The sequence below is a fragment of the Desmodus rotundus genome, chromosome X (assembly GCF_022682495.2).
Source record: "Desmodus rotundus isolate HL8 chromosome X, HLdesRot8A.1, whole genome shotgun sequence".
Taxonomy (NCBI): domain Eukaryota; kingdom Metazoa; phylum Chordata; class Mammalia; order Chiroptera; family Phyllostomidae; genus Desmodus; species Desmodus rotundus.
The window spans coordinates 98,107,314-98,122,915 of NC_071400.1; the positions used below are offsets into that span (position 1 = coordinate 98,107,314).

The 15,602-nt window shown below is 55.6% G+C and overlaps 1 protein-coding gene across 6 annotated transcripts in view; it reads right to left on the minus strand.

Moving 5' to 3' along the window:
- Positions 1 to 878: 878 nt before the first annotated feature.
- Positions 879 to 15,602, minus strand: part of SHROOM2 (shroom family member 2) — a 96,570-nt gene continuing 81,846 nt past the window's right edge. For 4 of the 6 annotated variants that reach the window (XM_053916869.2, XM_053916874.2, XM_071220311.1 and 1 more), the window contains 5 exons: positions 13,559 to 14,308; positions 10,259 to 10,798; positions 8,936 to 9,107; positions 5,501 to 5,773; positions 879 to 3,591 (listed from right to left, as the gene is read on the minus strand). In XM_053916869.2, the coding sequence (XP_053772844.1) occupies positions 3,325 to 3,591; positions 5,501 to 5,773; positions 8,936 to 9,107; positions 10,259 to 10,798; positions 13,559 to 14,308 (2,002 nt within the window). In that variant the 3' untranslated portion in view covers positions 879 to 3,324. The remainder of the gene's footprint in view (positions 3,592 to 5,500; positions 5,774 to 8,935; positions 9,108 to 10,258; positions 10,799 to 13,558; positions 14,309 to 15,602) is intronic. The other 2 variants (XM_053916870.2, XM_053916873.2) reach the window with 1 other exon arrangement.

Consider the following 15,602-nt stretch of genomic DNA (forward strand, 5'->3'; position numbering starts at 1 on the left):
AGACATGCTCCGTGACAAGCATTGCTCACCCCTCCGACCAAGGGCAGCCCCCGTGTGTCGGGGGTGTTCAGGCACGAAAGGGGCTTTCCCACACCCAGGCTGCGGTGCGAAAACCGAGGGACACAGGCTTATCTGTGCCGGCCTGGGTTCTAAAACACGTGCTCACATCAGCTCTTCTCCAAACACGAAGGGGGAAATGGAGGCTCAGGGAGGCGAAGCCACGAGGGACGGGGGAGGAGGGGCTCTGCTCCAGGAACTTGGGTTGTGGGTCAGGATCTGCGGCAGCCATTCTGCATGTGCGGGCCCTGGTGTGGGGGTGCAGTCTGGGCGGCCCCAATTCTTCCCTGTAGCCGCCCTGTTGGCCACGGGACTGGACAGGTCCTTGCACGGAAGGGGTCCAGCCTGCCCCGCCCCCTTGGACCTCAGGTTTGGCTGGGGGATGTGCTTTCTCTACGGAAGCTCAGCAGGTGCCGAGCCGTGAAACACACCTTTGTCCCTGGTCTCTTTTCGGTGCATACCTGCCACCTGATGTGCCCTGGCCAGGAGTAAGAGGACAGGCACCTATGGACCACAGCCTGCTGATCTACATGCACGTCCGTGAGCTAAGAACTACTTCGCCCTGGACACGGCTGGCGTTTTACAGCTGCTAGTCACGCAGTGTTCCTGGGGCAACAGCTAACCCACATCCCCCGTCCCTGATGTTTCTGGACTGTGAACGGATTGGCCTGATGTAGCAGCTGGCATCAGCAGCCGCACACGCATCATCCCATCCCACAGCGAATCAACGGTCTTGGGATCCGACCAACGGGGAGGACTCTGGGACTGTTCACAAAAGCCGTCATTGTCACGTCGGTAAATCAGAGACACGCGCCATGCACTCGGAGACACTATTTATTTCGTGAAAGTCAAGCAGGACGATGTGTTGAGAGGTAAGTGTCGGGCGTGACACCTGCACGTTTTCCACAGTGAACCGCAGGCAGGGGCTGCCCGGAATCGGAGCGTTCCGCAGCGGAGTGACGCCACCGGCTCAGGAGGCAGCCCCCACCCCTCCAAGAACGCCAAGGGCAAACAGTAGCACCAGACGGGTTCTCTAGGCAATAATGGAACTACGTACAACGTCATGTATATACACCGAGTCGCCGGAATCTTTGGGTACCCCCTAACCCAGACACTGAACAGGCCAACAGGAGAACAGCACTGCATGTTGCCACATATGAGAAAGTGCGCGGGACACATCGAAGGCCGGGGACAGACACACAAACTCTTGTTATTCACACTGGACACATAGAGCATCAAAAGCAGCACAATACTGTATCGGAGGGGAAGGGATCGCAGATAAAACTGTGGTCTAAATTAACAAGCAAACACACGGAAATGAGTGGGCTGGCCTCCCCGGGGAGGGAGACGGGACGGAGGTCCGCGAACAGGCAGCTGGACCCTTTCTGACGTGGCCAGTCTTCAGAGCAAGCGGCCGAGTGCGAAGGAGGACACTTCCTTGGCGTGGTGTTCAAGTCACAGGGCTGAATCCGGTGGGAATAAAGACGCATTTGTCCTTTTGGGGTGGATCGGTTGCCAAAGAGAGGCTTATTGCCTGCGTTAGCGGGGCGTGCCCGTTCAGACCCCTCTGCGCAGCAAGGGGACGGGGGCACGGGAGTCCGGCTCCCCAGCTCTGGCTCCTGAAGGTCGGACACGTGCCCTGAGACATTTCTGTGTGTGTGTGTTTTGGTAAGGCGGCGGTCCCCCCTGACAAAGACACGTCTCCCCACCTGCTGGAAAACTTCTTTGACGGGAACAAGGGGCACTGGGTAAGGAGACGACCCCTCCACCCAACCGATGTCCAAATGTTACCTTCGCATGAACTCATCCAAGGGGTTCCCCCGCCATTAACCAGGTGCGTGGTCAGACGGGCATCCCTGGAGACACGCACTGGCTCTACGGCAACTTAGGTAGAAATCAGGAAGTTCCAACCAAGCCGGCGGCGGTTCCCCACCCTTCCCCTGTGCTTGTGTGCCGCGCAGGTCCTCTTTGGTGAAATCTTTTGGCCACGCTTCCACGGGGCTGTTTTTCTCTGATGGTAGATTTTTATAGAGTCCTTTCCTATCCTGGAGACAATTCCTTTGTCACATGTGTGATTTGCCAATATTTTCTCCCAGTCTACGGCTTGCCAACCAGAAACGGAGAGCAGGACGGTGGTTTTTGTTTTGTTTTGTTTTGTTTTGTTTTGTTTAAGTGAACAGACTCTCTTTAGAATTTTGCCGTTTCAACCCAAACAAAGGGCACAGAGTCCCTAGACTCGGTGGCAGGCTTGTCCCGGCGATGGGACCTCTGAAAAACCGGAGGCCGGGTTCTTACAGGAAACGGATCGGAGCCTTCACGGCTTGCTGGTCGATTTGAAGACAGAAAAACAGGAAAGTAGCTGGTTACCAGAAATGGGACCGTACACACACAAAGTAACTGTCCTGGGGGAAAAGGAACTTAGGAAACACCTCGTTGGAGTCATGAGACAAATATCTAGCGAGCACAAGACAACCAGACACACGTTTCACCACGTCACTGCATGCCGCAGGAAACCATCCGCCCCGTGCCGCCAGGGCAGGCGGGCGGAAGGTCTTCGCCCCGTGCACGCGTGTGAAAGCATGCTCACAATCTGCGCTGCGGGTTTAGCATGAGGGAAAACCCAACATACACGTTACGCATTTCACAGTTGGTTTTGAACCACTGGCAAAGTAGTCACCTTTACAAAATGTTAATAAATTATCATCACCATCATCATCACCACCACCACCACCAGTCTTTGCTAGGTCAGGGCACATCATTACAGGAGACAGACAAGGAACACTAACGCCGTCGGACAGACGTGGATGAAAGAGGGCAGCCCGTGGCCCAGAGGAGTCCCACGAGGAGAGGTGGACCGGGGTCTCCCGTTGTGCACCCTGCACACGCCCTCAGTTGCTTCCTGAGCGGCTGGTTCAGCAACAAGGTGGGAGGCAGGACCCACCGACCACTGCCAAGGAGCCCTGCATGCACGACAGGCCCGGAGCCCAAGGCTGCAGGGCAGAAACTGCCACGAACCACCGACTAGCGCCACGTCTGGTTCCTTGGGAAGGAGAACAGCTGACCGGGAGCCACGGGGCTCCACGTTCTAAAGGGAAACCAACACCTCCCATAAATCATCCCAAATGCGGGAGTGACTGCTTTCCTCAGGGCCACTTCGCCACGGGAGGGTTCTGGCTGCGGGACATAAATACGGGCTGTGCTTTGGCTTGCAGCCCGGGGACCGCAGCACCCAGGCCCCGTCTCTGTGCCCCGCGGGGGACAACGCTGTCACTTGCCCCTGTCGGGCTGCAGGCTGTCCACCAAGCACCTGAGCTGCTCCTCGCCCAGGTGGATCTTGTCCTCCAGCTCCCGCTGCTCGATGATGAGGGCCGACTTCATCTTCACGAAGTACTCGTAGTCCGCCAGGCTCTCGTCGCTCAGGTAGCTGGCCAGGATGTCGAACACGATGCGCTCCCGGCGGTCCAGGTTCTCCTTCAGCTCCTTGGCGTCCTCGTGCTGCTGGATGAGGACCCGCTGCTTCTGGAGCAGCGATTGCTGTGAACAGGGGGAGACACAAGCCTGTGAAGGGCCACAGTGAAGGCAGGGGGCTTTGGCTGATGCCCTGCCAACTCCAGTCGCTCGGGGACCGGTGCTACGCAGCCCTGACGGGCCCAGCACAGAACGCTGGAGAATGTGCGCAGAGCGGACACACAGCTGTGACAGGCCCCAGTCCAGTCCTCATGTCCACCCCCCAGCCACCCACTGCTCTTGGGTCTCCCCCACCGGCCCACTCCCAAAGGCTAACAGAAATAGCCCCAACCAGCCCAAGAGTGATCAACACACTAAACACAACAGAATTTGGTCCTGGCTGGTGTGGCTCAATGGATTGGGTGCCGGCCTGTGAACCAAAGGGTCACCGGTTCAATGTCCAGTCAAGGCACATGCCTGGGTTGCGGGCTGGGTCCCTGGTTAGGGGCTTGTGAGAGCTGACTACCCATCAATGTTTCTCTCCCTCTCTTTCTCCCTCTCTTCCCTGCTCTCTAAAAATTAAAATCTTAAAAACCAATTTAAAAAAACCCAATACAAAAATAAATTTAAAAAAAAAAACCCCGACAGAATTTGGACATGCTCCAAAGGTGCGAAGGACTTAGGAACCCTACCTCCATCGAGGGCCTTCCCGTGACAATATAGTGGCAAAAGGAATAGATTCTAAACAAATTCTCAGGCGGGGTTTCTAAACTCTTCCGGTAGGAAGGAGCCTGAGGGTAGAAGACTTGCAGACGAGGAGGCCAGAGGGAGTAGAGACGGGGGTAGGAGAGACTTGCCAGGCTGTGGGAGGGTAGGTTCCCTCTCTCCTTGCAAGAGTCTTGCTCTGGACACACAGACGACCCCATCCCCAAAACGGGCACTCACAGTCACGCTCTACCCACAGAACACACGCGTCGGTTCCCTAGGTCCCCCAAAAGTCATGAACGCGGACAGGGGAAGCCAGGAAGGCAACTCCAATGTCAGCGGGGGCCAGGGGGTGGGGAGTGTGCCAGGAATTCTTTCCTCGGTGTGACTTCCTCATTTTCACTTGGCTGTGACACAGGCTCCCTGCTGCCCTGCTGCTTGGGGAGCTTGGGCGGAGGACTGTTGGCTACGGCCATGCGCCAGCGTCCGGGAGGCGGGCGCACTCCGCAGCATGCCGACACAGCGAGAGCTCCGTGAAGGCGAGGCGTTCTTCAGCGGGGGCTGCCACAGATGCTGCTATGGGTGTGCAGCCCCTGAGCACACACCGGGCCAGGGTGCACCACCCGCCCCTGGGGACACCTGCACTCAGGTGCTTGGGAAACAAGGGTGCCATGAGCTCGGACGGAAAGAGGGCAGGCTATGCCAATGAATTCCAAGCCAAAAGGGAAGGAGGTCGTAATGGAATCCAGAAATCCAGCTCAGGCTAAAATCGGCTGGGCTGCCCAGTGACTGGACACTGCAGACACGGTGGGGAGGACCTCGTGGGTCTGTTTGTGTGTTCACTGCCCATCTGGAGACATGGAGGAACCCTTCTAAACCTCACTCCACGCCTCCTCACTCATCGGCCTGTCTCTGAAACCCTGAGCTGCCCCAAACCCACACGGAGGGGCTTGTCCAATCCCAGCCACATCGAAGACCTGGCTGCCAATGGGCGCCTCAACGTGGCGATGAAAGGTGGGAGGCGAGGTAGCTGTATACAGCCACGGGGATAGTAGCCCATCTGCTCCGAGGGACGCTGGGAGGTGAGGGTGGTGAAGCCGGGACCAGGAGGGCCACGTTACCCCTGTATGACAGGAAGAGAGGGCCCGCCCCACTTCAACAGCATCCTGTACTATGAGGTGGACAGGCCGCTCCGTGAGGCTTCGAGCCACTCACTCAACACCCCGAGGACAACCTGGCCACGCCAGCCCCCCAAACCCGTGATTTCCAGGTCAGATGCGGCTGTACATACCCGATCACCGGGAGAAGTACTGTCGTCCAAATTGTTGAGGGCGTTCTCCACCCGGGCCAGGCGACCGGACAGGGACAGCAGGAGGTTCACCACTTTGTCCAGGTCCCCGATGAACATCCGGAACTTGTCGAACTCATTGGGCTTGCAGACGCCCTTGGCAATGGCCTCCACCTCGTCCCCGAGGGCACTGTTGGCCTGGATGTCCTCCAGCAGGCTCTCACGGGCTTCCCGGAGCACCTGAAGCTTGCGGCTGATGCTGTCGATGAGCTCCTGCTGCGGGGCACAGGACTCATTGGGGTCACTGCCCCCAGCCCTCTACCACTATGGCTGCATCGGGCAAACCACATCGGGCCTTCGGCAGCATCAAACCACAGAGCGTACATAAGACCAGGGGAAGGATACTGACTCCCGGTTAAATCATTTAGAAATAAATGATTTAAATTTATTTGAATTTGAATAAATTCAAATTTATTTGAATAAATCATTTGAATTTAGAAATAAAATAAACCTCCCGGGCTGGTGTGGCTCAGTGGATTGAGGGTCGACCTGGGAACCAAAGGGTTTGATTCCCAGTCAGGGCACATGCCTGGGTTGCGAGCTAGGTCCCCAGTGGGGGGTGCGTGAGAGGCAACCACGCATTGATGTTTCTCTCCCTCTCTTTCTCCCTCCCTTCCCCTCTCTAAAAATAAATAAATAAAATCTTTACAAGAAAAGAAATGAAATAGACCTATTCTCATCCTCTTAATGTTATGTTGGATTATAGAGAAGCTGACTTCTCTGGGCTGCTCATGGTAAGCCTCACTTCAACCTGAATCTTTGCAGAAATTCTGAGGGTCCATGTGAAACTCCGTGCTTCATATTCTGGGAATTCCCAATTTAAAGACTTACATGTACAGAGGGAACTGAGACTTCCGTCCAGTACTGAATCCCATGATTAAAAAGTATGCTCTACACAGAATTAGCAATTAAAAATTTAGACAAGCCCTGGTCGTATGGCTCAGTTCCTTGGAGCATCATCCTGCCCATCAAAAAAGGTTACAGGTTCGATCCCCTGTCCGGGTGCGTAAGGAGGCAACTGATTGACGTTTCTCTCCTTCTCTCTCTGAAAAAATAATTAAGAGCCATATCCTCTGTCCCTTCCTTCTCTCTAAACAAACCAATAAACCTATATTCGGGTGATTAAGACAAATAAAGGGACATCGATGAACTTAAATTAAGTCTTTTAGAATAACCTACTGGTTTCAACTTGACCAACATACAAATACATGGCTGATTTTCTACTGTGGTACATTAGATACAACATAAAATTTACCATCTTCCCCACTTCTGAAAAGTGGTATTACATACATTCCCGTCAGCATCACCACCGTCGGCCTCTAGAAAGTTCTCATCCTCCCAAACAGAAACTCTGACCCTTCCACACTAACTCCTCATTCTCCCTTCCTGCCAGCCCTGTAAATGATTAATTTCAAACAGTAAAACTAAAAAGTAAAATGTATTAAGACCTTTAAACCGGCCACCGTCCCAAAGTGAAGCGCACCATACAGTCTGAGGTGACCCGCCTCCTCCTCCATCATGCCTGAGAAAAACGACAGGAATAGCTCAGAGAGAGAACAGCGGGTGACCCTCGGCCCGGAACGCACTGGAAGGAAACAAAAGGACCTCCGAGCCCGCCAGTGGGCCTGTGAAAGTCCCACGACAAAAACTCTTCATTTTCATTTCCTTCCACCACAGCCATAGTTTCCTAAATTAAAAGCACGTTTCTTTGTGTGCGACTCTTGCAACACGGCTCTCGGACAACATCCACCGTACTTGCGAGCGTTATACATGGGTTGTACCAATTCCGTATCTACACAAATGTTTTTAATTCCTGCATTTTATGCTTATGTGTTAAAAGGGTAACTCTAGAAAGCAATAACGATATCCGTTACGTTCAAAATTAAATGCTAAAACTCCTTTATAATGCAAAAAACAGGTATTTAAATATAGATGGATAAATAAATAAATAACTGAGTCAAAAATTAAGACGATAGATGTTTTTTTCCCCCTGAAAGTCTGGGCCAACAACGTGGGTGTGCATTATACTCGGGAGCAAAATACGGGGCAAGCACGGTCTTCTCTGAAAGTCACGTGCTTGGGCAATTTCTTCACCCCTCTGTGCTCTAAGTATTTCTTGCAAAACACAGGTTGTCACCTAGACGTCCCAGGTCGGGTTTGCCGACGAGCTCTGAAGACTGAAAGCCAATTAATACAGCAGTAGTGACGGCGGCCCAGGTGCCAACAATTCTGTCTGCAGCATGACCACGGGGCCTCCTGCCTTACACTCCTCGGCCTCACCTCCAACCCCCACTCCCCCGCACACAGCTCTGCCACTGGTCTCGGCTGCCTCTCCAGCACGCCACCAGGCTCCTCCCCCAGGCCCCACGTACTTGCCGGACCTCCTCCTCGGCGTGTGCAGGCCCCCACGGGGCCGCCCCTCCCATCACCCCAGGACCCTGGTCAATGGCGCCTCATCGGAGCCCTTCTACAATTTCACGACTTTGTCCCCCTTCACCCAAGCGGCTCTCTTTCTGCACAGCTTTGTTTACGAAGGAGGTGGTGGCCCAGCTTGGGCCCGTGGGCCGTGGTTTGCTGACCTCGTGCTGTACATCTCTTTTTCAAAAAATTTTTTATTGATTGACTTTAGAGAGAGGGGAGAGAGAGAGAAACATCGGTAAGTTCTTCCACTTATTCATGCATTCAGTGGTTGATTCCTTTTTTTAAAAAACATTTTATTTATTTACTTTAGAGAGAGGGCAAAGGAGGGAGGGAGAGAGGGAGAGAAACATCAATGTGCGGTTGCCTCTTATGTGCCCCCTACTGGGGACTTGGCCTGCAACCCAGCCATGTGCCGTGACTGGGAATCAAACCCACGATCCTTTCATTCACAGGCCCGCACTCAAAAGCCACTGAGCCACTCCAGCCAGGACTGCATTGGTTGATTCTTGTCTGTGCTCTGACTGGGAATCGAACCTGCAGCCTTGGCATAATCGGGAGGATGATCTCACCAACCGAGCCACCCAACCCACAGCTTGTGCTTCTTTGTCTGTGTGCTGGCTACCTGTCCTGTGAGGGCCAAAGCTTCTTCCCAGAAGGAAGGGCTCTGTTCTCTCTACCACTATATTCCCAAGTACCTGGGGGAGTTCTTGGAGTTGATCAAATGATGACGAAAGGTGGAAAGGACCTTTCCTCATCAGGTGGAAAGGACTGCTGTTAGAACAGAAGACTAAGCAGAAGGGCTTAATACAACCGCCCAACTGTGACTTTCAGTCACAAAAGACAAACTCAGACGCCCCCAACACACAGTGTAGGGCCCACGCCGGGGGGTGGAGGCGCCTGTCAGCCCACCCCTGCCTGCCTCCCAGCGCGTTCGCATTTGGGGCCCCTCTTTCCTACCTTCTTCACAGACAGGTCATGGTCCAAGTCACTCCCCGAATCCTCTTCGGGCTCCTGCTGCTCTTGCAGGTCCTTCATCTTGATCAGCAGCTCCGCCTTGGGGGCCGACGTGCTGTAGTAGGCGGAATTGGTGGCCAGGAATGCGGCCGCCGGCACGCTGGGCTCCTCTCTCCTGGGTAAAAGCGTCAGAACGTCAGTTAGCCACCAGCATTCGCTGACAACCTGGGACACCACGGAAGGACACCCGCCAGGGTGGTGACACAGCCAAAGCGGAAGAAGCAGATGGCAAGATCGGGACCACATGTACCTGGCCAGGTGCATACTCATACGATCTAAGGCACGTGGTTTGTAAAAAAGGGGACAGGCCAGTGAGCCAGGGTGTATAAACATCTGCACACGGAAGGGAAGAGGACAGACAGACAGCTTTCCCTGGCAGCGTCCGAGGCCCACGAGCACAGTGCGAGGGATGTCATCCATTAGAGACGCGCCCTCTGTACCCCCCTATTGGTGGCCACACTGGCTCCCTGTTGCTCTGGTCCCTGCTGCGCCCTGTTTGTCATCTGTGGCCCTGTGCTGGGACTCCGGCACTCTGTCACGCACTTGGACCCAGCGCACCTCAGTAAGGGACAGACGGCCCCACGTGCTCCTCTGCAGGCAGAAGGCTGCGTGAGGCCCTGAGGGTGGCATGTGCAAAGCCCATGAAAACTACTTCTTTCACTCCCATGCACACACAGCTGGCTCTGCTCTCTGCTAAACACGTCTGCTCATGTACACACCTTCGATCCTCTTGGGACAGGTGTCCCAGCCTCCTCACTGTGACCCTGGGGTAGCTGGCCCTGTGGCAGGGCCAGCGCTGTGCACTGCGGGACGTTACAAGCATCCCTGGCCTCCACCCAGCAGTCGCCAGGAGCCTCTCTCCCACTGGAGAGCAGAAAAAGCGTCTCTGGACATTGCTACCCATGCCCTGGGGGAGCCCGCAGCCCGCTAAGAACCGCTGTGCTGTGAGAAAGGAAGCCCACGGGACATCACGGAAAGCCACCCTGGCCTCGAGCCACAAGGCTCAGAACCTACGGTGTGTGTAGATCATTTCTGTGCCAGACCCCAGGTCAGGAAGCCCAGGAACGGTGTCAAAATGCCTGACCTTGTCTTTAGGGAGGGTCAGTCACACATAGCCAAAGCAGGCTATGCACATGGGGGCTGGTCCTGAGGGACACCCACACCCCCACAAAAGCAATCGAGAGAGAACACAAACACCTAGGCCCCCCGCCCCCACCCGCTGAAGCCCAACAGGCCCTGGCAGAACGGAGCGTAGCCCCTACTCACTTCTCCTCCGTGGTTCTGGGCGAGGGGATTTTGGGGAGCAGCTTCCTGCGCTGCTGAGCTTCCTCCAGGAGGTGCTCGTCCTTGGGGAAGATGCCCTCCATGAGGTCCCTGGTGGTCTTCATCTTCACGCCGGGATCCAGGATGTCGGCCAGGGACTTATCCTTCCCCACGATCTCCCGGGCCAGCTCCTCCGACTTCAGGTCTTCTGCTGTCCGCTCTTTGGCCTTCATGTAGCTGAGCGCGGGCGGGGAGGCACGGCCGTCCGGGGCGCCGGGTGGCGCGGGCGGCTGGGCGCAGGGCTCGGGCTCGGCGCCCGGGCGGCTGTACAGGCAGAAACGCGAGTAGGACTGCTCCGACGTGCTCAGCGTCTTGATCTGGTCGCGCTCCAGCCCGCTGGGCAGCGCGGGCGGCTCGGCGGCGGCGGCGGCGGCGGCGGCACGCGCCAGGCCCTGGCGGCTCTCCTTCTCCGGCTGGCTCTCCGAGTGCACAATCTTGATGGGCACCATCTTCACTGTGGTGTTGTCGATCAGCCGCTCGATCCTGCCGAGAGAGGAGCCGGCTGCTGGAAGGCCAAGTGCGCCCGGGGCCACCCTCCCACCCAGGAGGAGAGACCAGCGGGGTGTCCCTCTCTACCTGCGTTCCACACGGCCACCACCCAACACTTGAAGCCAAGCTGCGCGCACAGCGTGTCACACAGGTGAGATAATTAGGGCCTCGCAGCAAACACGGGGCATGCTGCTTCTGGATTATCTGAAACCACTCACTAAGTACACAATTTTCCCCTTTTTTGTTGTTTTTAATCTTCACCCAAGGATATGTTTACTGATTTTAGGGGGAGAAAACGCACGCTGCGGGGAAGGGGGGGGGGTGCGGGGGGCGGGGAGAAGCGGAGAGAGAGAGAGAAACGGAGAAATATCCATTGGTTTCCTCCTGTATGTACCCTGACCGGGAATCAAACCCACAACCTAGGCATGTGCCCTGAGGGGAATAGAACCTGCAACCTTTTGGTGCGAGGGAGGATGCTCCAACCAACTGACCCCCCTTCCCCTACTTTTCCTTTTAAAAAAGAAAAAAAAAAAAAACTATCTTAGTACAAGAAGCTGGAGAGGCATGCAGAGCACCCACAGGAAAAAGATGATGGACAGAAATAGTCTGGCCAATACAATGGGGCTGCGTTCTGGACACCCCGGATGGCAGCGGGTGTCCCCGCTGCCCCTCGCTGGGCCATACTCTGGGAGGCCCTGCAGAGGACCGCTGCCAGGACAAAAAGCTGTTCCCACTACTTTTTAAGGACATATGGGAGAAAGAGAGCCCTCTAGTGGTGCCCAGGAAGAAAGAAAAAGGAAAAAAAAAAAAAAAAGCCAAAATCACAAGCTCAACTCCCAGCTTATTTCCAACTCAGTGGGCTTAATCCAACTTCTGCAACGTGACCCTGGCAGACCTAGCTTTACGGGGCCCGTGGGACGCTCTAGGCTCCAAATACAATGCTGTTCTCACCCTGTACCTGGCAGAGGGGTGTTTCTCCATTCATAAGCATGCGGTGTGCAGGCTCACATGGAACAAATGTGTATTCTCTCTTCCTCCAGTGCAAACGTTAAGAGCAGACATGTTTAATATAGGCATTTGTGTCCCCTCCTTGTAACACCGCCTTCCCGTGCAGATTTTAAAAGCCCAGCTACGCGGTCCTGGCTGGGTGGCTTAGTTGGCTGGAGCACCAACCCACGCACCAAAAGGTTATGCACTCAATTCCTGGTTAGGGCACAAAGGTTGTGGGTTCGATCCCTGGTCGGGGCATGTATGGGAGGCAACTGATTGATGTTTATTTTTTTCTCTCTCTCTCCCCCCCATGCCCCTTCCTCTCTCTGTGTAAAACCAATAAACATATCGTTAGGTGATGATTAAAATTTTTGCTTAAACAGGCTAACTGCAGAAAATACCATCTCGCTTTGCTGAAATTTAGAGGGAAAATTCTGGCCTGTTATCCAAGCAAGAAGAAACAAGAGTCCCTGTTCCCTCCTTCTATACTGCACACTTCCCAGCCCCCGACACCAGCTACCGACTCCTCAGGCCGGCCACAGCTCCCCACACGGGCGTAGAAACACCGTTTCGGAGGAAGGAGCAAGTACTGGGAAAACAAAGAAGGCAAGCAGGGCGGCCACGGGTGGGCGTAACCTCCCAACACAGCATCTCTTCCTGGTCACGCCTGAGCACCCAACACTTCCTCACAAAGAGTTTAAGAAACGGCCACTTTGAAATGAGCAGAAAATGGATGAGACCTTACCGCCGGCAGATCTCATCCAATCCTAACCGAGAGGGGCCGGGCGAGGCAAAGCGCAGCAACCTCTTCGGGACTCAGCAGCCCTCAGAGGGTGATCCCTGGAGGTAAGTCACCTGCCGCCCACACAGGCCAGCCCCCAGCATCGCACAGGCCACCCTGCTCCGCACACACAGCTGCTTCTGGAGCTGGTCAGCTTGCACGCCACTCTGGGTCCGGTACACTCCACAACCCACTCAGGAGACTCGAACACGATGCTCGAAGAACCAAGGATAACTATTTTGCCCAAAGGACCGAGCTCTCCCACGCGGCCCAACCCAGAAGCAGGCTTCAGGAAGACACCCCGGACATGCAGGGGCAGGTCAAACCCCGGGGACCCAAATCGCCCCCCACCCTCATTTCAGAATGAGACAGAAACTCTCCACTTCTTTCAGGTCTCACTTCTTCAAAGGCACTAAGACAGGAGGGGCCAACGCCTCGAGAGTCAGAGCCCTTAACTGGCCGGTCCTGGCTCCCCCACCCCCGGCATGCACCAGTGCCTCCGCGGGCACTGCCGACAACCGCGTGCCTGACAGTCTGGCACCAGCACCGGGGGACGAAAGCAATGTTTCTCCTGCTTTCAGACCAGGCGCATGCCAGCTTAGCGTTCTCCCACGGCAAGACCCAGACAAAAAGGAGCATGGAGGGGCTGCATAGCATGAAACACACCCATGTCATTAAAACAGGTTCTGATTACAAGCAGAAAACTGCAGATGTCTGTGGACATCACAGACATCACAGGCTAGGGGCTTGGGGGAAGGGGATGAGGAGGGCCTATACCCTCCTTTGCATCCCCAACAGGCCCGAACCACTGGAGCTGTGGTTCCCTCTACATTTGTCCGAAGGACCAGCTAGAGACCCGGCATCTGGGGTGGATGCAAGGCTCCACTCAGGCACCGCGCAGGAAACACGCACCAAAAACCTCCGTCGGTTGGAAGGGAGCTGGTGGAAGGAGAATGCATGAGGCCCCCGCCCCAGAATGGTACCTGGTTGAACTGTCATCCTGGATGAGCAAGGGAGGTTTGTCCGTCAGCTTCTGGGGGGCGAACTGAGGAGAAGGGGAGCGAGAGGTCTCCATGCTGGACGTCTGCGGGGGCTGGGACTTGGAAGGGAGCGGGGCTTCCCGCTGAGGACAGGCTGGGAGCTCCTCTACATGCTGCCGGTCCAGCTCCCCAGCGGGCTTTGTGGGGTCTGCGTGCTGGGCGTTGCTCAGCTTCTCTGCCAAGGCACGGGGGCTGCGGGAGAGGGACAGGCGGTCCACACACACCTCCAGGGACTCAGGTGACGGCGGGGGAAGGGGCGTGCTAGGCGCAGCCAGGTGATTGGCCACAGGTGTGCCTGCAGGTGCGCCCAGGTCAACAGCCGCAGGTGTGCCTATGGGAGTGGCACCAGCCGGTCCCCTGAGATGTCTGGGCTCGCGCTTGGGCGGCGGCGGCCTCTGCGGAGCAGGTCGCTTGACGAGCGGCGTGGCACTCAGAGGCCGGGGGTCTGGCACTCGAGCATGCAGGGCCGAGAGGCCACTGTGCGTTTGGGATCCTGGGGCAGGCGGCTGTGGGTGTGCAGGGGTGTGGTCCTCTGAGAATCTGTAATCACACGGGAGGGTCCCGGCTCTGCTGCGGCCCTCGTGGGGCACCTCTGGACTGTCCTGGGCATGGGACGGCTCAGAGCCCCGGGCCAGGGGCCGCGGGTCCCGGTGTGCTGCTGGACTGACTTCTGGACCCTGGGCATCTGCTTGTCTAGGGGAAGAACGAAGAAAGGTGAGCAAGCGAGTCCCAAACAGGACTGCAAGGAATGAAACGCACAGGCATGCTCTCCCACCTGCTCCCATGGCAGTTCCTAATACAAGGTCGGGAGCCCCGACACAACCCAGGCACCATCCCGCTGCGTGTTGGCATGCCCTGCAATGGGGTGTGAGGTATTAAAAACACACGCACCCGCCCTGGCTGGTGTGGCTCAGTGGACTGAGTGCCGGCCTGCGAACCAAAGGGTCCCCAGTTCGATTCCCAGTCAGGGCACATGCCTGGGTTGCGAGCCAGGTCCCCAGTAGGGGGCGTGTGAGAGGCACCCACACATGGGTGTTTCCCTCCCTCTCTCCCTCACCTCCCCCTGTCTAAAAATAAATAAATATTCTTTAAAAGCATAAAAAATAAGAACACACACACCCATGTTAGATACAGACACACGCAAATGTACACAGAAAGTGCCTTTGGGGGCAAAGACCACTATTTCCACACCCACTTTGGAAAACAGTGTGTGTGAAAATTCTCAAACCCAGCTCTATTCAGAAATATCTAGTTCCCATTGCAATAATACTTTTTGGTGGCTTATTCCAGGAAATTGCCATATGTAACGGGAAAGGGTTTTCTAAGGTGGGCTGCAAACTAACGTATTAATAAAAGCATTAAAATCAGGAGTGTGTCAGCAAAAATTAAAAAAAAAAAAACTTTTGTAAATGGCGATGACTTAACGATCTTTTCATGCTCTTACCCATTTCCATATCCGAAATCTGCTTCTTTCTTTCCGTAATAGGTACATGTGCATGTATTTTATGTGCATACACATGCACACAAACATGCCTGCAAAACCACGTGTGCGTGCTGCATACATGTTTGTCTGCGCCGCAGCCGGAGCCCACAGCCTAACAGCTCTCAAATCTGCAACACATCAGCCGGCCACATCTTTGCCTCTTGCAACGCGACACAGCAGTAACACGAGCCCCCGACCGAGCCTCCCAGGCAAAGCAAGAGGTGTTTTCGGTCGGGAAGACCAGCTCTGCGTCACTAAAGGAGAGCCTGGCCAGGGCAGTGGACAGAGAACCAGCAGGTAAAGCATCTGTATAACCTGTAAGGACCAGGCTCTGACGCGTTGCCCTGGCCACCAGCGCCCCCTTGTGGTCCAGGCGTGAGTCTGCAGCCTCGGACATGAACCTGGGCTGGGCAGTACAGGTATGCCATCCCCGCCACTGTGCCACCTGCCATGTGCCAGGTCCATGTCTCTTTCGCTACGTCCTCAGGAGAAAAGCCCCTTCCA